The sequence below is a fragment of the Cydia strobilella genome, chromosome 11, assembly GCF_947568885.1.
Source record: "Cydia strobilella chromosome 11, ilCydStro3.1, whole genome shotgun sequence".
NCBI classification, from domain to species: Eukaryota; Metazoa; Arthropoda; class Insecta; order Lepidoptera; family Tortricidae; genus Cydia; species Cydia strobilella.
The window spans coordinates 2,968,422-2,996,136 of NC_086051.1; the positions used below are offsets into that span (position 1 = coordinate 2,968,422).

At 37.5% G+C, this 27,715-nt stretch overlaps 1 protein-coding gene and 1 long non-coding RNA gene across 3 annotated transcripts in view; both read left to right on the forward strand.

The window, feature by feature from the left end:
* Window positions 1-27,715, forward strand: part of LOC134745350 (tyrosine-protein phosphatase Lar) — a 631,884-nt gene that overhangs the window by 586,069 nt on the left and 18,100 nt on the right. For both annotated transcript variants that reach the window (XM_063679373.1, XM_063679374.1), the window contains 9 exons: window positions 7,978-8,103; window positions 8,629-8,778; window positions 18,208-18,341; window positions 19,210-19,360; window positions 20,706-20,729; window positions 22,457-22,557; window positions 22,632-22,694; window positions 25,041-25,170; window positions 27,026-27,176. In XM_063679373.1, coding sequence (XP_063535443.1) covers window positions 7,978-8,103; window positions 8,629-8,778; window positions 18,208-18,341; window positions 19,210-19,360; window positions 20,706-20,729; window positions 22,457-22,557; window positions 22,632-22,694; window positions 25,041-25,170; window positions 27,026-27,176 — 1,030 coding nt within the window. The remainder of the gene's footprint in view (window positions 1-7,977; window positions 8,104-8,628; window positions 8,779-18,207; window positions 18,342-19,209; window positions 19,361-20,705; window positions 20,730-22,456; window positions 22,558-22,631; window positions 22,695-25,040; window positions 25,171-27,025; window positions 27,177-27,715) is intronic.
* On the forward strand, window positions 10,288-11,806 carry LOC134745414 (uncharacterized). The gene is made up of 2 exons (XR_010128171.1): window positions 10,288-10,380; window positions 11,698-11,806. It is a non-coding gene; the product is annotated as an uncharacterized LOC134745414 (long non-coding RNA).

The window sequence follows — 27,715 nt, forward strand, 5'->3', positions numbered from 1 at the left end:
TAATTGAAATAACAAGTACTGGTTTCTATTAGCACGTCTTCTTATCTTACCTTTTATCAGATCAATTTGTTGAAAACAGACTCACTAAATTAGTAATGTTTGCTTTTCTGATGGACGTTTAGGTAAACGCGCGTAAAATACTGATTTTGTCGCTCTTATTTGTAAATTTCGTAAAGTTTGGACGGCTAAACATGGTAATTTTGTATTACACATATCCTGTACTTGACGTTTATCAGACTACATTTTTATTATTATGACTTTGAAGTAGTGTAAATGAAAGTTAGACGAAATCAATTTTCTCCAGAAATTACTTCAAAACAAGTGACAATTTCTCTGAAAACGACTTAATTTCAACGTAATTTTGATAGTTAAACAATCTACAACATTTGCTGAAACTATTCTTATACATGAATTTGTATAATTTACCACCATCAATTTTTGATGAATTTTTAAAAACTGCCCCTTCTTTTCATATATTACCGGTGACGCACGCTCGCGACCTCATTATTAAAAGGCAAGATGAGAAGACGTGCTAATAGAAACCAATATTTGTTATTTAGATATTACGTAACAAAACGTGTATAATTTCAACGACTAAATCTATCAATTTTACATTTTTGCTCCAAAATCGACTACGGCCTCTTAATGCCACATTTGAATCTGCAACAATTACTAACCAAATTTCCTATTAATACCCCCAGGACTGCCCGCTGTACTGTATAAGTACATGTTCTTTTGCGGCGTAACGTGCCCGTAAAAACGAGTGTAGGTGAAAAAGTCACTCATTCTGATCACCTGACTTCAACCAGTATAGTAGAATCTGCAATTCTTCGTTGTTCTTACGTAACTAGAGGTATTGATAGACTGGCTTGATTCAACAGCAGTAAGGCATGGGAATTTAGGCAGGAACGCGACTGTCTCTCTGACAGTGACAACGGTACGGCGCCAATAACGGTTTTAAAAACTCCCCAATGACCCCACACCGTGCTTTGCCAAAAGGACGGAAGTTTAAGTGTTTGAAACGTACGTACTTTTTTTTTAACGGCTCGAATTGACGGGGATCGCGAGGTAAAGGTCGGCTCTAAATTTGGTAGGATTTAGAAAAAAAGAATTCTCGACCCGTTCTGTGTTTGTAGGTATGGTTCGTATAGAAATGGTCACGTAATAGACTAAAGTCGATTGCGTTTGCTTGTCTCCGGTTGATGCCTCATCGACGGTGAATAGGTTTGTTGGACTTGTGAGTGTGGAAAAACTTATTTCAAACAGGATTATCCTTCTCATTGACCGCCGCGTTGATTGACGGGGACTACCCCGTCGAACAAGCAGTCCACATTCATACATCCCTTGTACAGGGGTTCTTTAATAGGTACTCGCTTCTTAACAGACCTTAGTACAAATGTAAATAGTTAAGTGTCAAAATGCATGCCAGAGAATTGCATCAGATATTTAACTACCCCAACTATGTAGGACTTACTAGTATTCGCATGAATAAAAATAGACTTTTTAATACCTACGCTGATACAAATTATCACATTTAAGGGGCTACCGGCGGTTTTCCTCGATTTTTGATAAGTTTTGAATCGTATCTCCTACTTTTGCACTACAGATAGGATTATAAGACAAACGGCTATCGGTTCTTCAATCTTTTATCTCCATTTTCGTCTACCGGATTTTGAAATAATTAATAGAATAGAATAGAATACTTATTTTTTTATGATTTTTTTAAACATTGTCTAAAAAACACTGTTTTCGTATCTCGTTTGCTGTGAAAGATCTTACATATACGAAATCTACATATTTGGGTTCGTCTTTGACGTCTCTACAAACTGGTGAGAGGTTTTAATTTTAAACTAATTAACGCAAAAGTTATGGCCAGAAAACCAGTTTTTTAATAAATAAATTAATTCTTTATTTGGCAGGCAAGAAACCCAATTTTTACAATCTTAATATAAAGGTGTACAAATAAACAAAAAAATACAGTACAAAATACTAAAACTTACAATCTAAAACAATGAAATAAAACATTTACATTGCAACTTATGCACTAAAGATGGCCGTTCACAGACCGGTGCAGTTTTCGCCAATGTTTGTTAAATTCGTCACTGTAGTCTTTAACTACCAGTGACAGAATTTCATTGTTAGAGGCTAGCAGTCTCCCCCGGAAGGCAGCTGACCTGGCTCTCAGAATGGCGAAGAAGTCAGCCTAAGTTTTGGCCTAAAATTGTTTAATTTTGGTGCCAAATATCTCGAAGACAATGAACTTTGAAGTAAATATGGGATACTATATTGCTTAAAGCCGTTGCTGTTAATATAATAAGCTACAAAAAACATTCAAATCGAAGGTCATTGGGGCATGGGGTCCTCTTAATTCACAAAAACCCTTATCTTTGTCTTAAATTGGAAATTCCTTCGCTGCAGCGCCTGTAGCTATTTTGATCTGAGAACCAATTACTTTGTCCGAGTTTCATCTTACGTTGCGTAGAATGTCACCCATTGATGTAAATTACCCTAAGTATTTTTAGCCATTAGGAATTCTTGCGATTTACTTTAGAAATTTTCACCGCTTGTAAGAAAGAAACATTTAATGTTCTTAAAATCATTTATTACATTTTAGATTTGCTGTTTTTATTAAGAAAAAACTATGTTAAAAATGTAGTCTAAAGAAATGCTGCTTTTCGTCGTTAATTTTTTTTTTATCTCAGCTGACCTCTATTATATTTTGTTTCTTTCTTACAACAAATGTCAAAAAACGCCACAACTAGTAGTGATAAAATATAGTTGGTCAAGCAAATCTTGTCAGTAGTAAAAAGGCGCAAAATTCAATTTTTCTATGGGACGATATCCTTTCGCGCCTGCATTTTTTAAATTTGCCGCCTTTTTCTACTGACAAGATTTGCTTGACCAGCTATACTTATAAGTACAAGAAGTAGTTTGAATTATTTGGCTCAAGGGCTCTTTCACATATCAATACAACATTTACTTAAATTGACATCATACTGGGTTATTTCGGGGTCATGATCTCCAATATCAAAAATGTATTGAGATGATCATACTGAACAAGGTTTCCCGTGGGGCCGATATGAAAATCGTGAAAAAAATATCCTCCTGGGTTATACATTTCGTCTACTTCGGGCCCTCAAGGGAATACATTAGATTTGTTATCACGATTTTGTGGTTAGTCCCATTGGGAACTTTGTTTATTATGACCATCTTAACACATTTTTAACATTCGGGATCACGACCTCAAAATCATCCAGTATCCGTCGCTTAAGGGGCCCGCTGAGTATCAGTCCGCCGGACGATATCGGCCTGTCATTTAGAACAAAAATTTGACAGTTCCGAACTACTGACAGGCCAATATCGTCCGGCGCACTGTGGGCCCCTTTACGGTGCAACATTAAATGCATGATTTTATCTTTTTGCCCGAAATTATTATATGTGTCACATAATTGTTTACTGATTCTTGCAAAAGTAATAAATAAAATAAAAATATCGATATTCACTGCTAAATCAGTGTTACGAGTTACAGAGGGTAAATAATAATTATGTAAATATACGTAACGTATGTAATTGTGTGTATTGGTAAAAGATATATGAAAAATCATACTACCATCAGAAATTAACACTATTAAAAATTAAAAAATTAAAAATAAAAAAATATTTTCAGATAGCTTAGATCCATAAATTGTTAGTTACAAGACACTTATAAAACTACATTAGTAAACTACCTATTACATAAAAACATAAAAATACTTATTTCCTAGGTCTTACGAAATATCGGTCGGTATATCGGCGGAGGATATATAGGATATATTAACTATTATTAGCTAACTATATGTGATATACCCATAATAAAGATTTTAAATATAAGATTTTGAAAGCCCCGAAAAAAATCGCCAAAAACATAAATAAATGTAATCAACTTTTCCAATTTTTCCAATTTTCCGCCATTTCATCTTGAAACAACAACAGTATTATTTTTACTAAAAACTACCCAATTACAATTCGCATATAATTATGCTCTATTTCGTCAGTCAATACGCCACGAACCCACAATAGCCGCAGCACCAAAAACCACATAGTAAAATTAACCACAATACGCTTAAAGTACTTAAATATAAAAAGCTGTGCTATTTATGTTGTAAATTCACGAGTAAACAAACGCACGTAACTTAGAGCACCATTGCCAATATAGCTTCCACCTTCCGGCGGCTAAACAAGACACATACTTTACCTTGAGGCATAGACTACTTTAAGTAGACTCCGTATTCATCATCATATACAGTAGAATCCGTTTATAATGACATCGAAGGGAAGTGACAAACACGTCATACTAAGCGGATGTCATATAATGCATAGTTGATTAACTTCTTATTTTTGTTTATTTTTTTTTTTTTTTTTTTTTTTTTTTTTATGTGATGTTCAGCAAACGAGCAGACGAGCCGCCTGATGGGAAGCAGTCATCGTCGCCCATGGACGTAAGCAACATCACAGGAGCCACTTAAGCATTGCCGACCCTTGAGAACCCTAAATACCCGCTTCTTGAAGAATCCCATGTCGTAGCACAAAGGAAATACCTCAGGAGGCAACTCATTCCACATTCTGCACGTTCTAGGAAGAAACGAGCGGGATGCCCGCTTATTCATGGTGTGCCATGTGTCTAAGAAGTGAGGATGAGCTTTGCTCCTTTGGCGGGAGGTGCGGTGATAGAAACGAGACGATGGCACCAGATCAAAAAGTTCTTCGGAACATTCCCCATTGTACAGACGGTAGAACATGCAAAGAGAGCCAACGTCTCTCCGAAGACTAAGAGGTTCTAAGCCGTCAGTAAGTTCGGAATTGCCGACAATACGAACTGCCCGACGTTGGATGGAGTCAAGGGGAAGGAGCTGGTATTGTGGAGCGCCAGACCAGAGATGAGAACAGTACTCCATATGGGGTCGAACCTGCGCTTTATATAACAAAAGTCGGTGACCCGGTGTGAAGTACTGTTTGGCTCTGTTAAGCACCCCAAGCTTTTTGGAGGCCAGTTTGGCTTTTTGTTCCAGATGACTACGAAACTGGACTTCGTTCGTAATGTCGACACCAAGTATCCCGATACTTTTAGCGGTGGTAAGGGGAATGCCCTGAAACTTTGGCGCCGTGACAAATGGGGTTTTTTTGGCGGAGAACGCGCAGACTTGTGTCTTACTGGGGTTGAACTGGACGAGGTTACGTCTACCCCATTCGGAGGCCTGTTCAAGGGACGTCTCGATCTCAGACACAAGTCGCATCCTGCACTCCGACACCTGCTCAGGGGGGGCGTTTGCACGACCTGTATAACAGCTATCGCCAGTGCTGTCGTCTGCATAGCAATGAATATTGTTAGTTAATAACATATCATTGATATGCAGAAGGAACAGGGTAGGCGATAGTACAGATCCTTGGGGTACTCCAGCGTTTATAGGCTTATAATCCGAGCATATTCCGTCAGTGACGACTGAAATGCTACGCCCAGATAGAAAGCTGGAGACCCATGTGCACAACCCCTTAGGAAGCCCGTACGAGGGAAGTTTGGAAAGAAGTGCCTTATGCCAAACCCTATCGAAGGCCTTTGCGATATCCAGGCTAACAGCCAGTGCCTCTCCCTTGCTCTCTATGGCGGTGGCCCATCGGTGAGTGAGGTAAACAAGAAGGTCTCCCGCGCCGCGACCACGGCGAAACCCGTATTGCCGGTCGCTAATTAGCTGGCTTTATTTTTCCAGATTAACATCTCGGATTTCCACGGCTGTTTAATTTTATTACAGCATACGCATTATGAGTCATTTGAAAAAACTTATCAAATAGGTACAATTGCATCTTACGTATACCACAACATCCCATCTTTACTCCTAAAACTCATTTTGGTTGATATAATTAACTTACATAGGTAAAGGTCGTGAAAATAAAATAGGAGCGGCAATATATTGTGTGTCAACAAGCCTACTTACTAGAGGTCACTCTAGTAAGTAGGCTTAACAGTCTTTACACACACACATTTTCGTAGTGCACACTTAATTTTCTGTTTTATTTTTATGTTTTTACCGGTCGCTGTACATGTTCGTACATGTTTAATGATTTTAATAACAAAACTTCCGTGAGACACAGACATATTAAATATATACTTTTATCCCCGTTATTAATGACCCGTTACCCGTTATTAATATATTTAATATGTTTAATGATCGACACGAATAAATGTCTTTTTTCTATCTTTATAATATATATATATATATGGGTGCAGTGAAGGCATAAAATTAATAAAATACTTATATAAACAATGTAATTATTGCGACCTCGACTATACCCGGATAAATAAAAATTTAGCAATAGCTCAGATTTTTTGGTTAAGTATTTATAAATGTAAGCTATCGTATCTTTAATTAAGGAAACTGTAGGTTTAAAAATATTATCATGTATTTCTGCTTAACTGTAAATGTACACAACCGTTTGTTTCTTAATAAACAATAAACAAATAATCTTTATCTTTACTAATAAGCATCTAAAATGAGAGTGATCTGTGTCTTGAGTTAATGGCACGACCTGCGGACAAGACCGCTTTACCGAAAAACGTTACAAGCGTGGCCACTACGAATACTTACGACTGCCCTTCGGGCTCACCACGGCACCATAACTAAGAGCAGGCTACTTAATTAACATAATGGGAAGTCGAGTAAATGTTTTTCCACCTTTGTCTTACCGCTACTTTGACGTCTACAAAATGGCCGCTGCCCGCCTATCTCATTAACAATGCGTTTAACATAATGAGATTTGTGGAGTTTCGGAAAAAATGCCTGTAGTCTGTTTTTTAAACTATGAAGCCCATAGGAAATAGTATGCAATGCTCATTTCAAATTTTCATTGTAATTTTGGTCCAATAAAGAATATTTACTTACTTACTCATTAGTTTCTTGCATAGAAAATGTATTAGACCGCGAGCCAGGCGCAAATTTCGTCAATCATCGCCTTCCGGGCGAAAACTCGTATAGCGGTTAACGGCTATGTATGATGAACCCTGAACGTCAGCTGCCGCTCCGTTGGTGGGTTGAGGAAAGGCAGCAAATAAACTCTATAAAAAAATTGTCAACGCCTCCCGCTTTACTTTAATTTATTTTGTAATGTAACAGTTAAGTTAAAAACTCACGGTGAAAGCAAATTACTTCAATTTTTTTTTAATTAAGCCGAACTAAAAAAGAATTGAAGGCAAGGTTATAGTTATAGGTTATATAGGCTGGGATCATTCGACTCGAGAGGTTTCTGTTGGTAACAAAGAAACTCGTGTAAGAGATTATTAAATATACCTGTTAGTAAAAATGTATTTCAGATTCTTATTATCACATTTTGAAAGGGATCAGTCCCTTTCTTTAATATATCTGTCTTCTGTCTCGTAAGAAGGGATCAAATGACTTAAATAATATTTTTCTTTGCCATAGATATATGATGTATGTATTTGTATTTTTTTAAGTATTTTTTCTTAGGTATTTTTTAAGGATAGTATTTATTTTTTTATTGTACCCAATAATGTTACTTGAAAGATAACAAATAAAACTGTGTTCATCGGAACATGAAATGATCTTGTGTATAAATCATAAAAACATTTGCTATTTTTTCATCAATCTACAATCTTCTGGTTACAAGCTATTATTTAGTTACACATATATCTCGTTATCGGTCTATAAAATCAAATCTTAAGAAGTTAAACCGGCCTTCTGTTTCCCATTGAGCTGAAATTTTGCGTACCTAACTAATTTGACAATATTATGGTTCCATCAAGCTATAGCTAGTCTGACGATTGAGACTGAAAATGGAACCATATTAAGTCAAAAATGGCCATGAAACAGCGGAATCACTCGTTAAAATCGTCTTCGTAAAGGATATGGCTGTTTATAAAGTACGATAAAAACTCATAATATATGTGATCTATAATAAAAACTCATTCGTATATTGTTTTGTCAACAGTAAGAAGAGTAGCGCCACAGTTCTCAATCCCGCCGCCGCCGCGCACCGAAGTCATGCTCGGGGGCAACGTCACGCTCAAGTGTGTGGCCTTCGGCTCTCCCATGCCCACCGTCAAATGGAGAAAAGGTGAGTGAAAAAAAATGCTACAACAAGCCAACACACAGCTTCCTGATCAACTGGCCGGAGGAAACACCAAATCGGGAGTCGTGTAAATCAAGGGGAGAGGCCTTTGCCCAGCAGTGGGACACTCAGATAGGCTAGAGAAGAAGAAGACAACAAGAAACGGGAACGTCTCTGTATATCTATGTTTAAAGAAATTATTATTCCCATGAACTACTCTCTTATTTGCTAGTGCTGCCAAAACTCCTTGTTTCTGCAACATTATTTCGTCGTGTTGATTAAACAACGTCTACATTGAATCCATCCAATCTGTTTTCGTTTTGCCCTGCTTTCTAGGGTTGCCCAGATTCATCGTGGTTCATAATATATGACAAAAAAGGAAACAAAAATGACAACCAACAAAAAAGATAGATCGTATCTTTTAATGACCCATCTCCTTACGAGTAAAATAAAAACATACCTATATTAAATTAATTTTGAAAGACGAAAAATAATTGTGTGTCATAACTGTATTTTAAATTACATTGACAGGTCTAACGAAATGGTTGACACCCGAAGACAACCCGCCACTCGGCCTCAACAACCTGAAGCTGGAGAACATCAGGGAGTCCGCCAACTACACTTGCGAGGCCGCCAGCGTCCTGGGGGTCATCGAGAAGACCGCTGAAGTCAAAGTGCAGTGTAAGTATTTTTAGTGAACATTCCACCGGGGCCGTACGGGGACTTTACTCCGATCTTGAAAATATGTCGGCCTCAACAACCTGAAGCTGGAAAACATCAAGGAGTCCGCCAACTACACGTGCGAGTCCGCCAGCGTCCTCGGAGTTATCGAGAAGACCGCTGAAGTAAAGTGCATAGTATTTAAGTAGTAGGTAGTGTGTAAGTATTTTTAGTGACCATGAAACCGCAGACTTTACTTCAATCTTGTAAAATAATATGAGGGAGTACGTTTTCTACACGTGAGTCAACGAAAAGATGGCTAAAATCAAAGTGCAATGTAAGTGTTTTTAATGAACAATTGAACATGCTACCGCAGACTTGATATGAGGAAATTCGTTTTCACATGCGAGGCCGAAAGTACAATTGGTATCCGAAGCCAATGTGCACTGTTAGTAGGTACAGCCATTGTTATGGATATGTAATGTGGGCTGTACACACTCGTTGAGAGACCCCGAGACAGGCCGAGAACGAGTGTGTACATGCTGCTCCCTCGTCTCGCTCTTCCTTGTCGCGTCTCGCTCTTCTCCGATTGGATCGGAGCGGTGCCGAGACTCGGCGAGAGGCTCTCGAGGAGTTGTGTACAGCCGACATTACTGTGTAGACCACGTTAAGTTCAAAATAGTCTGGTTCAGTACTGTCTAGTACATTGAGGCCAATTTAAACGTACATATTGATATCTAGATGATGTCAGTTCGAGCGTGCATTTCGCACATACTTGTTCGTATATGCATTGACGCGAGCGAGACACACGAGCAAATGCGAAATTCGAATTGACCTTTTTTGCAATGCAAAACGACGTTACAGACACAAATGAAATTATTTGTTTATTGTCCTTGTTAACTCAAAATTAAGAAAAAGAAATGCTAGATTTTGCCGAAATCTCTTTCAATTAAGAATTTACTTTAAGGTATTTTTGACACGATAAAGTCCAAAAGTTTGAAAAGTAATTCAGATTCAAATTACATTATTTGCGGCTAAGTTATACTAGTAAATTCAAAAAATCTAATTAGTAACTGTGTTCTTTATTTCGCATAGAAATGTACGCTTCACAGACCCTAATTAAAAACTTAGATTTAACATCGAAACATATTTAAATTAGTTTGAAAAGTGCTTTACACAACCTTATTTACGTTGAGTTTGTTTTTCTTCAATTTACTTTTGTTCAATGTTTCGTTGTTAGAGTTAGACCAAGATAAGTTTGCAGCGATTTCGATAGCCCGGATTTTGTAAACATTATTTTAAACGTCAAAGTTCTATGAAATTATGACGTAAAAATAACACTTGCACAGTATGTGCTGTCAAAATTGTTGCACAGTTATCTTGGTCTAACTCTATTAACGGTTACGATTTTGTTTTGTTCTGCTTTACGATTTTAAATAGAAACTCCCTTGGACTTAGAACAGGAGGCGTATTCTGATTGTAATTACAGGTTATGAATTTGATACGGATTCGTTATGGACGAAACGGACGTTGACGGAAAAATGACGTCACACTACATAGAGTATGATTCCAATCAGTATTTTCGTAATAATTAATAATTTGTCAACCTCTTTAGTTAACTGAGTCCAAGGTGATATTAGTAAACAGACCAAGTACGCTAACTCGCTCCAATGAACTCAAGAGACCTAGAATTGGTCGATCATTTTGTTTACCTAGGTTCTCTACTTAACAACGAGGGTAGGAGCGAAAAGGAAATCATTAGAAGAATCGAAATGTCCAAATCGGCTATAAATAAATAAATAAATATTATAGGGAACATTCTTACACAATTTGACTAAGTCCCACGGTAAGCTTGCTGCGGCCGCTTGTGTTGACAACGATATATATAAATAATACTTATACAAATACTTAAATTCATAGAAGAAAACATCCATGACTCAGGAACTCAGGACAGGCCATGGAAAGACCGCAACATATCCCGTATAACTAAAGTCAGACTGGTGCGTGCGTTAGTTTTCTCAATCTTCTTCTATGGCGCCGATTCCTGGATAATAAGGCAGAAAGAAAGAGCGAAAATTAACGCATATGAGATGTGGTGTTGGAGACGTGTGCTGCAAATTCCCTGGACCGCACGTCGGATCAACGTGTCCATACTCAAGGAGCTCGGAATAACCAGAAGGCTGTCCACTATCTGCTTCAAGAGAATCCTCATGTATTTCGGACACGTCGCTCGTAGAGCTCGTAGAACTGTATATGAATAAAATTGTATTTTAATTTTAAATGTAATTTAATGCTAATTTTAATTGTAATTTATTTATTTTATAAGATAACATTTTGCGCATTTCAATATTAATTAGATTCTCGTTCTTTGACATTTGTATGCCAACCGGCAAAACATTGCTCAATGTATACCTACATCTAAGACCCATGTATACCTATGTTTTACAAATAAAGCATTCTGATTCTGATTCTGAGACCCGGGATAGCTTAGAAAAGCTGATGGTAGTAATGTAGATGGTGGTAGTAAGACACGGTCGATCGCCTACCCGGTGGTCAGACTTAATAAAAACCATCACCGACTTGTCAATACCTGAAGCACAGGGCGGACACGCTATACATCAAAAATCACTCCCGTTTCTATGTGTGAACGGCACGTCTGTATACGCGGCATGCGTCATTGTGTAAGTTGCTTAAAAATAGTACTGAGCTGCCGGCAAACGGCCGTCAATCTGCTGTCGCGGGGCGAGGTAATTGGAGTCGGGGCGGGGCGGTGCGTGGCCGTTCTGTATGATAATACTATTATTTATTCTGTGCCTAAAGCTATTAAGACCGCCGAGGACAGGAAAACTTGGAAGAGAAAATCGTGCAGGAAACTTCAAACTAGACACGACCATCAGCAATGAAGACGCCGACTAAGAGGAAGAGAGTTAACTGATATAGATACTTGACAATCAGTACAGAAACGTCTAACTGACTTTTATCTTATTGTGACTCAACTAAATAATAGATTGTTAGTTTATTAAATAGTGCATATTTTTGAGTTTTAACAAGTATTTATTTTTCTACTCGTCACGTAAAAGCGAATGCCGTTTTTTACCGAATGCTATTAGTTGATTTCCGCACGTCTCCTCTCATCTCCGCATCAGTGGAGAGGAAGCCTAAAATGAGAGTATTCGTACCTACTATTTAACTTGCTTGAGACAATTCTAAATGTACATTACGAACTGTGCCGTTAATATTGCATTGTAGTTAATTAAAGGAAAACATTGTATAGCGACATACCAGACAGACAACAATTACAATATGTCCATATAGTGTGGAGCATAGACATATAAACGCAGACTCCGAATGATAAAACATGTTTGCTTCTTCGTTTTATTTTATTTATTTAAAGATCACCAACGGATAATGCACATGACTGACACGACAGTATTTCGCGGCGAGATAGACTACCGGTCTTTTTCTAACTATAATAATTAAAGAGGGACGGGTAGGCTATCTCGCCGCAAGATACTATCGCGCCAATCATGTGCTAGCCCGGCTGTACTGCAACAGCCTATTTTCGCCCGTCAATATTTGTGTCCATTCGACCTTCTCAGCAACTATCGACCCTATTACCTTTTCTTAAAACCAAAGTCGCATAATCTGACAGATGGATTTACCCAAGGGCCTGACACTTTGATAGAGAAAGATAGTCTTATTGAGATTCCTATAAGAGAAAAGAGAAAATAGTGCCATGCTTTGTCCTTATCACCGACCGGGTTTTTTTTCATGGTCGGGTTATGGCAGCATAGATAGGAGGCGATGGCGAAATACCGAAATTTATAAGAGTGAAAGAGAAAAAGGATTATGCTGCCATACATTAACCTGTCAATACATGAATATGTCTTTCTCTTACCCCTGGTCGCTCGGTTTCATGTCTATAACTACTATACTATGTCTATGGATTTACCCGAGTTTGAAGTTAAGCGACTCATTTGTAATTTACATGCATGTATACAAAAGTCGAATACTAAATGAGTACGGGAACGCCAGTATGTGATAAATTCGAGTTGATTTGTATGTTCTGTTCTTTCTAGTAAGTGATCTGTGATTGAGCGACGTCAAACTTAGGCAATCCAATTTAACATTGTATTGTGCTTAGTACAGTATGTATTAAAGATTTTCAATTAAGGAGGCGTAGAATAATAATCAGGCATCGTAAACTGCGAGCGAAATCCATTGAAGTACTAGGGTTGTTCTCAAAGTACGTCATTTCAATGGATTTCGCTCGCAATTTACGATGCCTGATAATAATAGATATTTTGTCACCAAAATAGATTTTCAGACTAAATTTCGATCAACAGTTCTAACATATGAAAAAATAATTTTATTTTATATTGAAAACAGGCAAGTTTGGAAACATGTATTTTTTTTAGGAATTACACTACATAACTCTGTAGGCCTAGCACAAGTGCACCGCGTATTTCACGCGAGATAGAATACCCTAAGCCGACTGATGGGCCGTAGGTTAATATTGCATTGTAGTTAATTAAAGGAAAATATTGTATAGCGACATACCAGACAGACAACAATTACAATATGTCCATATAGTGTGGAGCATAGACATATAAACGCAGACTCCGAATGATAAAACATGTTTGCTTCTTCGTTTTATTTTATTTATTTAAAGATCACCAACGGATAATGCACATGACTGACACGACAGTATTTCGCGGCGAGATAGACTACCGGTCTTTTTCTAACTATAATAATTAAAGAGGGACGGGTAGGCTATCTCGCCGCAAGATACTATCGCGCCAATCATGTGCTAGCCCGGCTGTACTGCAACAGCCTATTTTCGCCCGTCAATATTTGTGTCCATTCGACCTTCTCAGCAACTATCGACCCTATTACCTTTTCTTAAAACCAAAGTCGCATAATCTGACAGATGGATTTACCCAAGGGCCTGACACTTTGATAGAGAAAGATAGTCTTATTGAGATTCCTATAAGAGAAAAGAGAAAATAGTGCCATGCTTTGTCCTTATCACCGACCGGGTTTTTTTTCATGGTCGGGTTATGGCAGCATAGATAGGAGGCGATGGCGAAATACCGAAATTTATAAGAGTGAAAGAGAAAAAGGATTATGCTGCCATACATTAACCTGTCAATACATGAATATGTCTTTCTCTTACCCCTGGTCGCTCGGTTTCATGTCTATAACTACTATACTATGTCTATGGATTTACCCGAGTTTGAAGTTAAGCGACTCATTTGTAATTTACATGCATGTATACAAAAGTCGAATACTAAATGAGTACGGGAACGCCAGTATGTGATAAATTCGAGTTGATTTGTATGTTCTGTTCTTTCTAGTAAGTGATCTGTGATTGAGCGACGTCAAACTTAGGCAATCCAATTTAACATTGTATTGTGCTTAGTACAGTATGTATTAAAGATTTTCAATTAAGGAGGCGTAGAATAATAATCAGGCATCGTAAACTGCGAGCGAAATCCATTGAAGTACTAGGGTTGTTCTCAAAGTACGTCATTTCAATGGATTTCGCTCGCAATTTACGATGCCTGATAATAATAGATATTTTGTCACCAAAATAGATTTTCAGACTAAATTTCGATCAACAGTTCTAACATATGAAAAAATAATTTTATTTTATATTGAAAACAGGCAAGTTTGGAAACATGTATTTTTTTTAGGAATTACACTACATAACTCTGTAGGCCTAGCACAAGTGCACCGCGTATTTCACGCGAGATAGAATACCCTAAGCCGACTGATGGGCCGTAGGCGCCCATGTTTTTTTTTATCTACATACATATCATAAAACCCTCTATGATGCGTTCAAAAACCGAAAACCACGGCATACAGATAAACTGTTTTTTACAACTAATTTCTTATCTGTGTTTTTTTATTGCGTAATAATAACTCCGATATCGATTTAATAATGACATTCAAATTTCGATCATCTCTGAAAAACAAAGGAATTTATTGAGTGTGTGATCAAATGCCACTAAGGTAGTCGTAACATATGTGGTTCCTCGTCACATTATACAGAGATTATAATTGGTATGTCTGTGTAGATAAAGCAGTGTGTGTAACTGTGCATAATCAAGCATTATGTAACAGTCATATAAACTACGAATATAACCTCTGGCACAAAAAAAAAACAACAATTTACAAATGGCGGGCGGCAAAATTCAAAAACTCCTCGAGTCAGACTTCCTCTATTGAAGGCCGGTAAAGCGTTATACAATCGTAGCCTGTAGCGTTCGCGTCTAATCAAACAAATTGTAAACAAATACCGAAGCCAGCAGTCAACTAACCGTGAAATCCGAATTAAATTAATTCTCGCCGAACAATAATTAATCATTAATCAGTCTGACACTCGCAACCCTTTCAATTAATGAATTATAACACTAATTCATAATCAATGTCGACGACTTGGCGCAATTTATCAATTTGATTCCCTTAAATCCCTCTTTGTACCTCAGAGGAGTTATTACCATAAATTTTCAACAGTTACTCGAAGAAATTATGAATGTAATTTGATTGAGTTGGTCTTGGAAATACCCTTTTGTAATGGATTTGAGCGGAGAGGGTAAATACGTTGCGGATTGCGGCTTGCTAAATATTGTTTACAATGCATGTATCCAAAGATAGATATAACTCCGTAATAGATGGATACAGTCTAAGGAAAAACGTGCCTCGAAAATCACGAAAATTTGATTCTCGATCAGAGGGCGCCACTAGTTTTGGCCTACTCTCGTATAGAGGGCGTTGACGGTTTCGTTTGTTATTTATAATTTTAACGCATATCAGTGAAAGAACATGGGTCAAAATCATATAAAAATAATTAATGCAAATAAAAAAATCATTTATCCATATTTAAATACATTTTAACGTATTTTTATAAAATTTCATTTTTAGTTTTAAAGTATGTCGATAGATGGCAGTGAATTTACAGCGGTTACAAAAAAAAAACTATCTTATTATATCGTCTTTGATGTATCTAAGCTTGGAACGTACTTATCAATATAGAAACCAACTTTTCAGGAAGTGAGTAGAAAAGTGTGTGGCCCCTAGGCACAAACTACACTGGCGCGGGGAACACGTTGCGTGTGCGGTGTACCGAGTAGAAAGCACGCGTAACGTGGGCGGATAAAAAACGTTCGAGAAACCCGTTGTCTGTACCATAGAGTAACTTATACTAGAGCGGTACTGTCATAATCGAATTTAAATTCGGTACTGTCATAGTAAATTTTGTAACCCCAGTAAATTCACTGTAAACTAAAAATGATGATTTATAAAAATACGATAAAATGTATTTAAATATGGATAAATGTTTTTTTTTATTTGCATTAATTATTTTTATGATTTTGACCCATGTTCTTTCACTGATATGCGTTAAAATTGTTAAATAACAAACGAAACCGTCAACGCCATCTATACGACGGTAGGCCAAAGCTCGTAGCGCCCTCTGAACGAGAATCAAATTTTCTTGATTTTCGAGGCACGTTTTCTCCTTAGACTGTATTCATCTATTACGGAGTTATATCTATCTTTGTCTGTAGTTACTGACGGTCTGAAAGTTAGATTTTTATCATACAACTTGTAAGAAGTAGAAGGATTTAACATGTGTATAAGGAGAAAGTAAGAAAAAAAAAGTAGGTAAGGTAACCTTAGTTGTTTTTTAATATCTTTTATTTCTTTGAATGATACATGTCAAGACATCGTGTAATATACTTGTGAAAAGCCAATTCTCAGCTCGTGTCGTTGTAAAATTCTCGTTTTATAATATTGATACCTACTCTTTTAAAACTGGTTACTTTCCAAACTTGTATCAAAAATAACAATTTCATCAATCAATCAATAATTTATTGCAAGAACATAGTTGAATTACATAAGGTGATAAACATTTAAAAGAAGCGTGTCTAGGAAAAGTAATCGGTGATTACATACCCATGGGACCCTGGGGTGCATTTTGTACAACAAGGGCATGGCATACAGCGATCCATTTTTACCCGAGGCAACAATGTAGTCGAGGATAAAAATGGACATTTATGCCTAAGTTATACACTCTCCTTTTCACTTCGATTGGGAGAAAAATATACATACAAAACCGTATTTATTTATGACTAAAGAAAATTGTACTCGGGTCAGTCGGGGGCGCGGGGCGCGGAGCACACCGGTCGAGAGCGCGCCGGCAGGGCTGGCAGTTTGTGTGGCAGATTTTGGACTTTATTGCTAAGTTAATAAGGGTCGTAATAGATGATTTTACTTTATGCTCTAGAACATAAGCAACTTTATGTCGTCTACGCACGACTTAGTCCAACTTTACGAACATGACAAGTGAAAACCAGGAACTATGAATGGTATAGAAAGGATGCCAATCTCTCATGGCAGAATTGTTGCAAAAGTGACCGCTTTCAACTATAAATAATAGTTCCTAATATCTCCGGTGGCGCTAGGTAGGCTCTGAGACCAAAGAGTATTGTAATGTATAGGAGACTCTATGACATGAACCATAGAGGTATAATAATGTAGAGTTGAAATCCCTATAGGGGCAGCAAATAACCCGACCTAATTACGTAGGTTGTTTCTGGTATGTTGTCAGGAATGTTAAAAGGTGTTTTTAATTTTGTCGCATTGCGTATGTTCTGTCCCTCACGGTCGCACGGGTGCACATCTATATAAAATACTAGGTGTAGGGTTTAGGTACTTCAGTGTATGGTGGCGCCGCCTATTTACTGTTTTTTACGGTCACTTTTTGATACATGAAGATTCATTTCCTTAACTCTACCTTCCATACCAGGAACTATGTCGAACATTTTTCCAAATGGAAATCCAGTTAGCCAACCACGGTTCACATTACATTTATATTAGTAAAAATTGAATTGTCGTCCCTTTGTCATCGATACACTTCAATAGTTACTTGGTCCTTTGAAACCGAGACAAAAGATTCATGTTTACGAAGCGGCGAAATAAAACAATGCCCCTAAATTGGCTTAAAAGAGTTCAGGGAAAGTTTCTTTCAAAGAGTTTGTCGGCTGAAAGTAATTTATAAAACAGTTATATTTATGTTTAAATGATTGAAGTCCATTTGTAGACTAGTTTCCTACTGGGTTAAAAACATTTCAAAAAAAGTTAATTTTTGTGGTCAATACAATAAAAGTTAACGACCCGAGTATACTTACGTATTTCTTATTTGAAATGAAACTCGAGTCCTGAATAAACCTGCCACGCCTGTAAGAGAAAATGAAATGCTGTGTGTGAAAATAGGATTTGATTCTCTTAATTTTCTGATGTCTACAAGAAAGACATGAACGATTTAAGCATACAATAATTTTATATTTCTAATTGAAAAATTTAGTATTCATTGTTCAAATAAAAACTATATCTTTTTTTCCTAATTGAACGAAATGAGTATTAAGAATTTGTAATGTTCCACAGCGCTCCCGGGTCCACCCACCGAGGTACGTGCCTCGGAGATCACCGCCACCAACGTGCGTCTCGCCTGGTCTTACAGCGGGCCAGAAGAACCACAGTACTACGTCATCCAGTACAAGCCGAAATATGCCAACCAGGTTAGTTAGTTGGTTAGTTAGTTATGCTGGGCATTTTCCGCAAATCGACATCCAATGTGCCTATTTTGCGTGAAACGAGGTAGCGCTACTCTAACTACCCCAGCTCCTCCACGAAGCCTAGCAAAGTCTTCAGGTTGCTAGTTGCCTCCTTTAGTGTGCATGGATTCCCTAGGTATTTGCTCCTATATACTTCTACCTGTTTACAGTCTAGGAGAATATGTTTTGTTGTTTCTTCTTCTTCCATGCACGCTCTGCACATGGGGCTGTCAGTTTTACCCATATTATGTAGGTGTTTGTTTAGTGTGTTATGTCCTGTTATTAATCCTACTATTTAATGCCAACCAGGTTAGTTGCGATACTTGTTATTTTACCTCGTTCTCTCAAGGGCCTCCACCAAAGTGCGCCTCGCTTAGTCGCGCTGACTAGCTCAGAACCGGAGAGAGTTGCCTTCTCAAATGATGTCTACGATAATGAGTACATACCTACGTATGTATGTAAGGTCAAACAATTGACAATTAGGGGGAAAACTCATTGTCCAGAACAGTACTAATCGCTTCAAAGTAACATTACAAAACCGTTCGCTAAAATGATTCTTTTATTTATCTAATGGTGAAACTTTCTGAAGCATCATCAATTATTTTTCCTCATATCTTACCGTATGACTTAGCCAGAGGACACCGTGAGCCCTTAAGAGATCGCGTATACTTGAAAGGATTGGACCCATGCCGCTGTGGCCCGGGTGGCCGAGCTATCTAGGCTTCTACAGAGAACTCTGGTTCGATACCTGGGCACTGGACACCTTGGTCACTTTATATATAGTGTATTTCAGTTTATATATCGTATGACTCACCTTTGTTGATATTGACAGGCATTCAGCGAGATCTCCGGCGTCATAACCCAGTACTACTCCGTGACTAACCTGTCCCCGTACACCGAGTACGAGATGTTCGTGATCGCCGTTAACAACATCGGGCGAGGGCCGCCGTCGGCGCCGGCAACCATCACTACGGGGGAAACCGGTACGTGCAGATAATTAATAAACATTTTACAATCTAAGTTTTTATTTCATACGACGCTGGTGGTAAACAATTTTATTATACTCATACTGAAAGTTCCTATAGTAAATTATATGTAGATATGCATTTTAGATGAAAATTTAGGCCCTCAGTGGCTTCGTATGGTTTGGTTTGGTTGTGGGGTATATAGATTCATGTTTTCTGACAATACGTGTAAAGTTGTCAGAGAAGGCATTCGTAGATTAGTCAAAACTCGCATAAAAACATGCTTACGCCTTCGTATTTGTGGGAGGTTCCCGCTCATAACTAGTTTAAACATGGAAAACTTAAAAAGAAAGCTGTAACCAAGTGTCCTTGTAACCAACAGTTCATGCCAACTCATGGGAGCTCGATTCATCTTTATTTAGTGAATATTAATTATATTATTATTTCTTTGCTTAAATGGAAAGGAAATTTAAACATGCCCAAGATTTTTCTACAAATATATAAATTACCTACGGTTAGAAGGCGCTTAAAATTTTCTTGAAGTAGATATTACATTTCATTGCTTAGTTTATTAGATAGACATGGAAGAAACATATTTCAACAGAAACCAACATCAATAGTATTTAGCGAATATTGCGAGCGAGATACTAGAAATTTAACTACAAACATATTTATAAAATTCATGTTAAATGAAATGTTTGTTATTCATTTTACGTACGAATCTCCGGAATACCGCAATTTACCACAAACGTCAAAATGTTTTTATCCAGTATTACCCGTGTTTTATTTCAGATAATTGAGTTAACAGATGTGGTATTATTTACCAAAATCAAACCTGTTGTACGGACAGTTCCGAATATATTCTCAAATTGACATATCATTACCGATATCAAAGAAATTTTTATTTTTAGAACATACGGATTTGTACGCAGTAATCCATTAGCTTGTTTCGTTTCATTTCGTCAGTATCGCTTTCGGTTCCGTATTTATTTGCATTGGGATTAAGTAAATGGGTAGTATGTATATTTTGTTTTCTTGCGCTGAGTTTAAGGTATTTGTTTTGATCGTATTTCATGCCCTCAATAACGCGACGTACGACTATCGCCGCCGCTTCATGTAAGTTCGGTTTCGAGTGGTTTCCTTACAATACTTTTATTTATTTCATTTGCACATTGATTTATATTTAAAGTAGACGGTAGACTTAGTGCGTGACCTATTTCAGTTATTTATTCATGCACCATTACAGTTTTATTATCGATTTTAGGGTCGTTACACACCTTCCCCGTTTTTGCACCGTTTGTATGTTTGATAACAACTATATAATCTATTGACTAATGCTTTATTTTTTCGTGCATCCTTGCAGTGGATTCCTTGTATGGAGGTGCCAGTAAGTATATAAGAAATTCGAATTATTATTATGTACCTACATGTGACCAGGGTATTTAATAGCATGATTTGTTATCGTAACGTCTATAATTATGCATGAGGGTGTAATTTTATTTATTATTTTCAAAGGTGTAATAATTCTAACAGGTTTCTCTATAATGTCTATATTTAATAAAATCTTCTTTAGTCGTATACTGCAAACATCTATTTCATTTCTTTATTTTTAATACAGTACCTCTTTGTCGGATGGCTTTCAAATAATCTCGTATTAAAATTCTTCCCTCTTTGTAAGAAACAACATTTGATACAAAGAAATAATGGAAAATTTTCTCGTTCCCTGTCAAGCAGCTATCATATCAAATTTATCGTCCTTAAATATTAAATTTGAGTTTTTTTTAATTCCCACTCGAGTTGTCTCGAATTACTCTCGATTGCCGGAGCAAAACAATAATGGAACTCTGATGAGATGCTAATAAAAACGTTGTCATACAAAAATTGAAGCAGTTTGTTTTTCATTTGTAGGTATAAAGGGAAAGTTTATGCGGGCATTGGGTACAAGATTATATCGTTTTAATATTACACCGCGGTCGAAAAACTTTTATTGTTTCGTCCTTTCCGAGTATTACAAGCAGAAAGAAATTTTTCATTAAGTGACGCCCCTTTCCCGTGGCGCGATAACACCGCATTGTGTCCCCGCTTATTTATTGCCGTGTTTTTATTTCAATTTTGTTCATAATTGACAGCATCCCTGTCTCGTCTTAATTTGATATTGCGTTGTTTGCGTATTATTACTTTTACGACAATGGGCTTTTAATTATTAGGGCTCTGCAGGGAAGACTTGCGAAGGGCTTTGTCATATTAATGCCGCCGCCGAAATTACTTAGCAGCGAGTTGATTTCGAAGATACCTTAAAACAGTCCAAGTTCTTAGCAGCGAAACTTTTGTAATAATCATTATGAGGAGGGGAATATGCCGGAACTAGTAGCTTAAATCGGGTATTTACACTATTTACTGTACAATAATTTATGTTGCACTGAAGATTTCGTAATGATTTATGATAGACGCAAATTGATCAAAGACTCATTTTATGATTTAACAACACTCACCTACCTACTCATATGGGATAACTAGGGTAACATTACACACATATTATATTACGCGTAGGAATAAACTAAACGTTTTCTAATTTTCATATACTTGAAGCTATACCATTCACAGCAAACGCAAACATGAATTATAATAAAAATGAAATTAAGTTTCGTACTAATAATCTGAAAATCGCTTATTAACTGACATAATTTCATGCTAATACCGTAATGTGATTGGAATTAATTGGATAATCATAAATAATAGGATTTTATTGGATAATTTGCTTACAATTATATAACATTTGTTAATCCCTTCAGCTATTATGTGATAAATATTAATGGAACATGCCAGATTACTTGTATTCAGCTTAAATAAATGTTGCGTCAATTTTTATCATGTCAACATGAATTTTCCTAATGGTAGAAGAGCGGAACGCAAAATTTCGGAGCAACTTGATACCGCGATGAAATGCACAATGGTTTCCCATAAAAATGATGCTAAACCCGAATATATGACAAGGTACTAAATGGTATTGAAATTTAATTCCTTATTCCTTATATAACGTAGGTACATACAATACATCCATGTGGGGTCAACATAAGTAAATATGGAGATAATTGAAAATGTATTTGTTTTTAGAACCGGGTTCAGCGCCGAGGAATGTTCAAGTGCGGCCGCTGAGCTCAAGCACCATGGTCATTCAGTGGGACGAACCTGAGACGCCGAACGGACAAGTCACTGTAAGTAAAAACTAATAAAGTTAATAGAAGCCAAAAAAAAGTTTATTAAGTTAATGTTCACCTTTTGTTCTCAGGGCTACAAAATCTACTACACCACAGATCCTTCACAGACGCTACAATCGTGGCATTCGCAAATGGTAAGTCTTTGATATTTAATTAAGTACATGTGTATAAATATATCAACAAATCTAAAATACAAGTATTTTGTTTCTACATTAACTATTGTTCTTTATGTTTAAGACACGCTATACATATAATAAGTTTATTTTATTTTATTTAAATACTTTATTAATACTGGGTTAAGCAAAATTGTCTTATGTTATTTTTCGCCTGACTTTACACTTTTCGCTTGCACTTTAGAAAATGTTTGACATAATATATAGTCATAATGTACTGATTGTCAGATTATCATTAGTCATAATTCTGAAACGGTTAACTTTTAAGGATTTTCGTCAGGTTATCCTATATATAGGTTAGGTTAGGTTTGTTTTATGGCAATCCTGAAAAGTTACGCGTTTCTGAGAAAAACCAAGTTATGGCTAACGAAAATGTGGACAAACAATAAATTATGAAAATATTTAGATCAGTACGGTTTCACTCACTATTATTTTTAGTCGCTTTTGGCGACATGTTTCGGATTCTTCGGGAATCCTTCCTCAGGCACGTGTGTCCGCGGCGGTTGTACGTCGTGCACTGCCCTCGCCGCCCGCCTTGTCGCTCTTGCGCGCGCGCTAATGCGCGGGGGCGGGGGGCGTGGGACAGTCCGCAGATACATACATTACAATACATAATACATTATGAGTTAAAATTTATGGGAAACAATAGAGACCCAGAAAATGTATCTAGACACACAGTGTATATGTATCAGATAGAGTTTGTGCGGAAAGGGAAGGGTTGTAGAACGTAAAATGTATGGGCTCCCTTACACTCTTCTCTTTCCGCACAGACTATAAATAAGTGCTTACATTTATTTATTTAATCTTTATTGCACATAGGAAAACACACCGGTCCATGCGAACAACGTGATAATTACTAGATACGAGAACAATACGAGATCTAATAGATACACTATAGTTTGGTTCTCAACTAGTTATCTTTTGCATTTTTGATTCTATAAACCAATTGTCATTTCACGCTACAATTATTGGGACGTTTTGGGATATCCGTTGGATGTCTAAGTAATATCTTAAGCAAATTTCAAAGAGATCGTTCAAGAGGACATTCGGAATCGCGGAAATGTCAAATTTGACATGACTTTCTTAAATATTTCGTTATCGTTTCTGTTTCATATCTAGTGGATATCTAGTTGATATCTAGATCATTGTTCGAATTGGCCCGACATTGTACAAAAGGCGAACTTAACCCCATAAATCGGTTCTGTAAGTTTTAAAAGGTTCCGAATGTTCTGATTGAGCTCAATCGGTCAAAGAGACTACTTCAGTCTTTTAATTCCTTTAGTGCAGTTAAACCAGTAGTCGCTATTGCGACTAGGTTCTAATGAGAAATACCGATCTCTAGAAGGTACTAGACAAGGGTCAGTGCGTTAGTTTTCGTCCAGCTCTAGTTTCCGTCCACTTGACGAAACTTTTGCAATCCTTAATGTCTAAACAATATATCTATTTACATAGAAATGATATTACCGCAAGCAGCAAATTAAAAATCAAATATATTAATTGCTAATCTGTCAAGTGGACGAAAACTAGAGCATGGACGGAAACTAGCGCAATGACCCTACACAAATCGAATTGACCCGAATGTGGACTATTTTTTTTTTTAATAGTAATAGGACTCGAATATTTTGACTTATTTTATACATAAAAATTATGTCGAGTATGTAATTAAATTATTCTATAAAAAAACCGGACAACTGCGAGTCGGACTCGCCCACCGAGGGTTCCGTACTTTTTAGTATTTGTTGTTATAGCGGCAACAGAAATACGTCATCTGTGAAAATTTCAACTGTCTAGCTATCACGGTTCATGAGATACAGCCTGGTGGCAGACGGGACAGACGGACAGGGGAATCTTAGTAATATGGTCCCGTTTTTTATCCGAAAGACTCGCTAAAATTTAGTGACTTCGCATTCGCAAGGTCTGAAAGCATTTTTTATTTCTTTCAATTATTGCAATGTTCTGCCACCAGAGTGGAGCACTAGCCCATTTACTAAACCATAGAGTAACTTATACATACTGTGCCTTTTACAGTTTTTTGACAAGTTTACAGAGATGATAAAATATGACATTGATGCACCAAGGCGAGGCGGTTTGTTTACAGATAACCTACCGGGAAACGCGAATCCGAAATTTCGCTATCTGCCTCTTTATGGCTCGAATGTGCAAGAGTGACAGAGATGTTAGATAACGAAATTTCGATTTTCTTGTTTTGCCCTCAGTTTGTGGTAGTGGCGCCCCCTACGCAGGGTTTCGCGTAATATTCCCTATTGTCACGTAAGGTAATACTAATTTGATTCGCGTTTTGTTTAGATGGACAACAGTCACCTGACGACGATAAGCGAGCTGACTCCGCACACAGTATACACAATCAGAGTTCAAGCGTTTACCTCAGTCGGCCCTGGGCCCATCTCCGCGCCCGTCCAGGTTAAAACGCAACAAGGTATATGTCGACGAATGAAATAATGTACATATCGCCGGTATACTTACTCAACTTCGTATCTGCAACACTCATTTGATGACAAAAACACCCGTATTCCGAATGAAAGAAAAGCGACATTTCCATCAAATGATTGTTGCAGATATGAGGTGAGTAAGTATAGCGACGATATTATGCAAAGACAGATAGTATTTTTTTTAACTTAACAGGGGATCGTTTAAGGTAGCACCTGTAGTTGAGAAAGTAAAGGAAAGTCGATTGCGCTGGTATGGCCATATCCTTAGACGTGATGATGACCATTCTGTTAAAAAGGCCCTAAATATACCAAACCAATCCCGAGGAAGGGGAAGACTACCCAACACGTGGTGGTCAGACATGCAAAAACACCGATTCGGTAGACCCTACAATTTTTATCGTAGTATATGTGACAACATTACAGATAGTAAACTCAACTATACACTACTACTACTACACACTATATACTATTGCCCGTTACAAACGAGTTGTAATCGCTTCAAATCAAATGGTTGGCTAAACAGAAAAAAATGTTAGGAGAACGCAAAATTTGTTACAAGAACAAATTCCCATTTACTATACATTCTGGTAGTATTGTAAAAAAAAAATTTTCCGTGAAGAGAACCTGAGTACGCAGATAAGCCAGAAGTCAGAACAGAGCACTCTGGCGTAGACATACAAGGAGACCCGACCCCAGATAAACTGGGAAGAGGGACAGGCAAAGAAGAAGATTATGCAAAGATAATATCAGATCGCAATTTGAATATAATATGGTACTCTCCGTTAGCACTTCAATATATAAGAAAGCACATTCATATCTGCTATTAATATCTTTAATCATCTGCCTAACGGAATAAAAAGCCTCGAAGGGAATGCTTTTAAAAGATACTTAAAAAACTTTTTAATAGACAGAGTCTTCTATAACTTAAAAGAATTTTATAACTATAAATGTATATTAAAAAATGTAATTTCTTGTATCTGAATATAATATATTACTCTCACAAATGAAAATTCTTTAGTCTTTGAAACTAAGATGTTATTTAAAACATTACGAAAAAATGTGTTCGACCAAGTTTATACTCGTAGAATGACAGAATGCACGCTGTGCATCATGCGTTCTAGTGTATACGTGTTCTATCTCCTATCTTGTCCCCAAGCTTTTGAAATGTCGATAGAACATGCGTAATATGGAACGCGTAGTCAACAAGTTAACGAACCCTTTCACTTGCAATCCATTGTTTTAAGAGTACCGTCAAAACAGTCGAACACTCGTAAAACTAGGCATTTTGAGCTTCCCGTCATCGCGTTGCGTAAGCGAACTGAAATTCAGTCATCTGCACAGAAAGGACGCGGATTTGGAATTTCATACATTGACTCGCCTGTTCCTATCTTTATCGCACGCACATAATTATATAGCTGTATCGTTCACACAGCCATTGACCGCCGGCGTCATTGGCCGGACAGCAATACAATGAGGGCTATCGCTATCGTTTTTTTGCTCACCAGTTGGCGCCTCTGTTGATGGTGGTCCAAAAGACTAAAGAACAGCTGTCAGTTATTGAAGTGACAAGTGACATTTGACATTTCGAAGTATGGAAAAGACCACCATCTACACTAGCGCCCCTCAGCCCTCATTAAACGCGTACGACACAGATAGGAACAGGCGCGAGGCAGGTCCTTACTTTATTTGCTGTTGCGAGGTAATTCCATTCTTGGCGGGATGAAGCGTGTACATTCTGTATGAAATTCTATAATATTATTCTTGCTATCACTAAAATCTGTTTAAGTAAAAAATTAAGAAACCTTTTCCTGGATTCCCTTCACTTACTAACCATTGTTTTAGGAGTACCATCACAACCGTCGAACCTAGTCGCGGTGGAGGCGGGCGAGACGTCCGTCACGTTGTCGTGGCGTCGTCCGGCGCACGCCGGCGACAATATCGTGTCGTACGAGCTGTATTGGAACGACACTTACGCCAAGCAGCACCACAGGAAGTGAGTATCATTTACCTTTCAGGCTTACTTTCTGCTAAACAACAAAAGACCGGGCAAATGCGAGTCGGACTGGCCCAACGAGGGTTCCGCACTTTTTAGTATTTGTTGTTATAGCGGCAACAGAAATACATCATCTGTGAAAATTTCAACTGTCTAGCTATCACGGTTCATGAGATACAGCCTGGTGACAGACAGACGAACAGACAGACGGACAGCGGAGTTTTAGTAATATTGTCCCGTTTTTACCCTTTGGGTACGGAACCCTAAAAATGAGGTTATTCGTGATAATGCTGTGTAGTATTTACGTAAGAGCGTGCGCGTTGAGGGCCTGCCACCTTGTGACTTAAATCGAAAATATACTGTTCACATTAATATGTCCCGCCAATAAGCAGGTGCTATTGTACAGCAAGCACGCTCCCTTGGGCGTTTCGGTCACTATATACGGATGCCAATGGTCTTCCAAATAATGCAAGGTATCAACAGAAAGATCCCTTCATTCTCTATAGCAGTAGATCCAAGATGGATCTAGGATCGCTAGT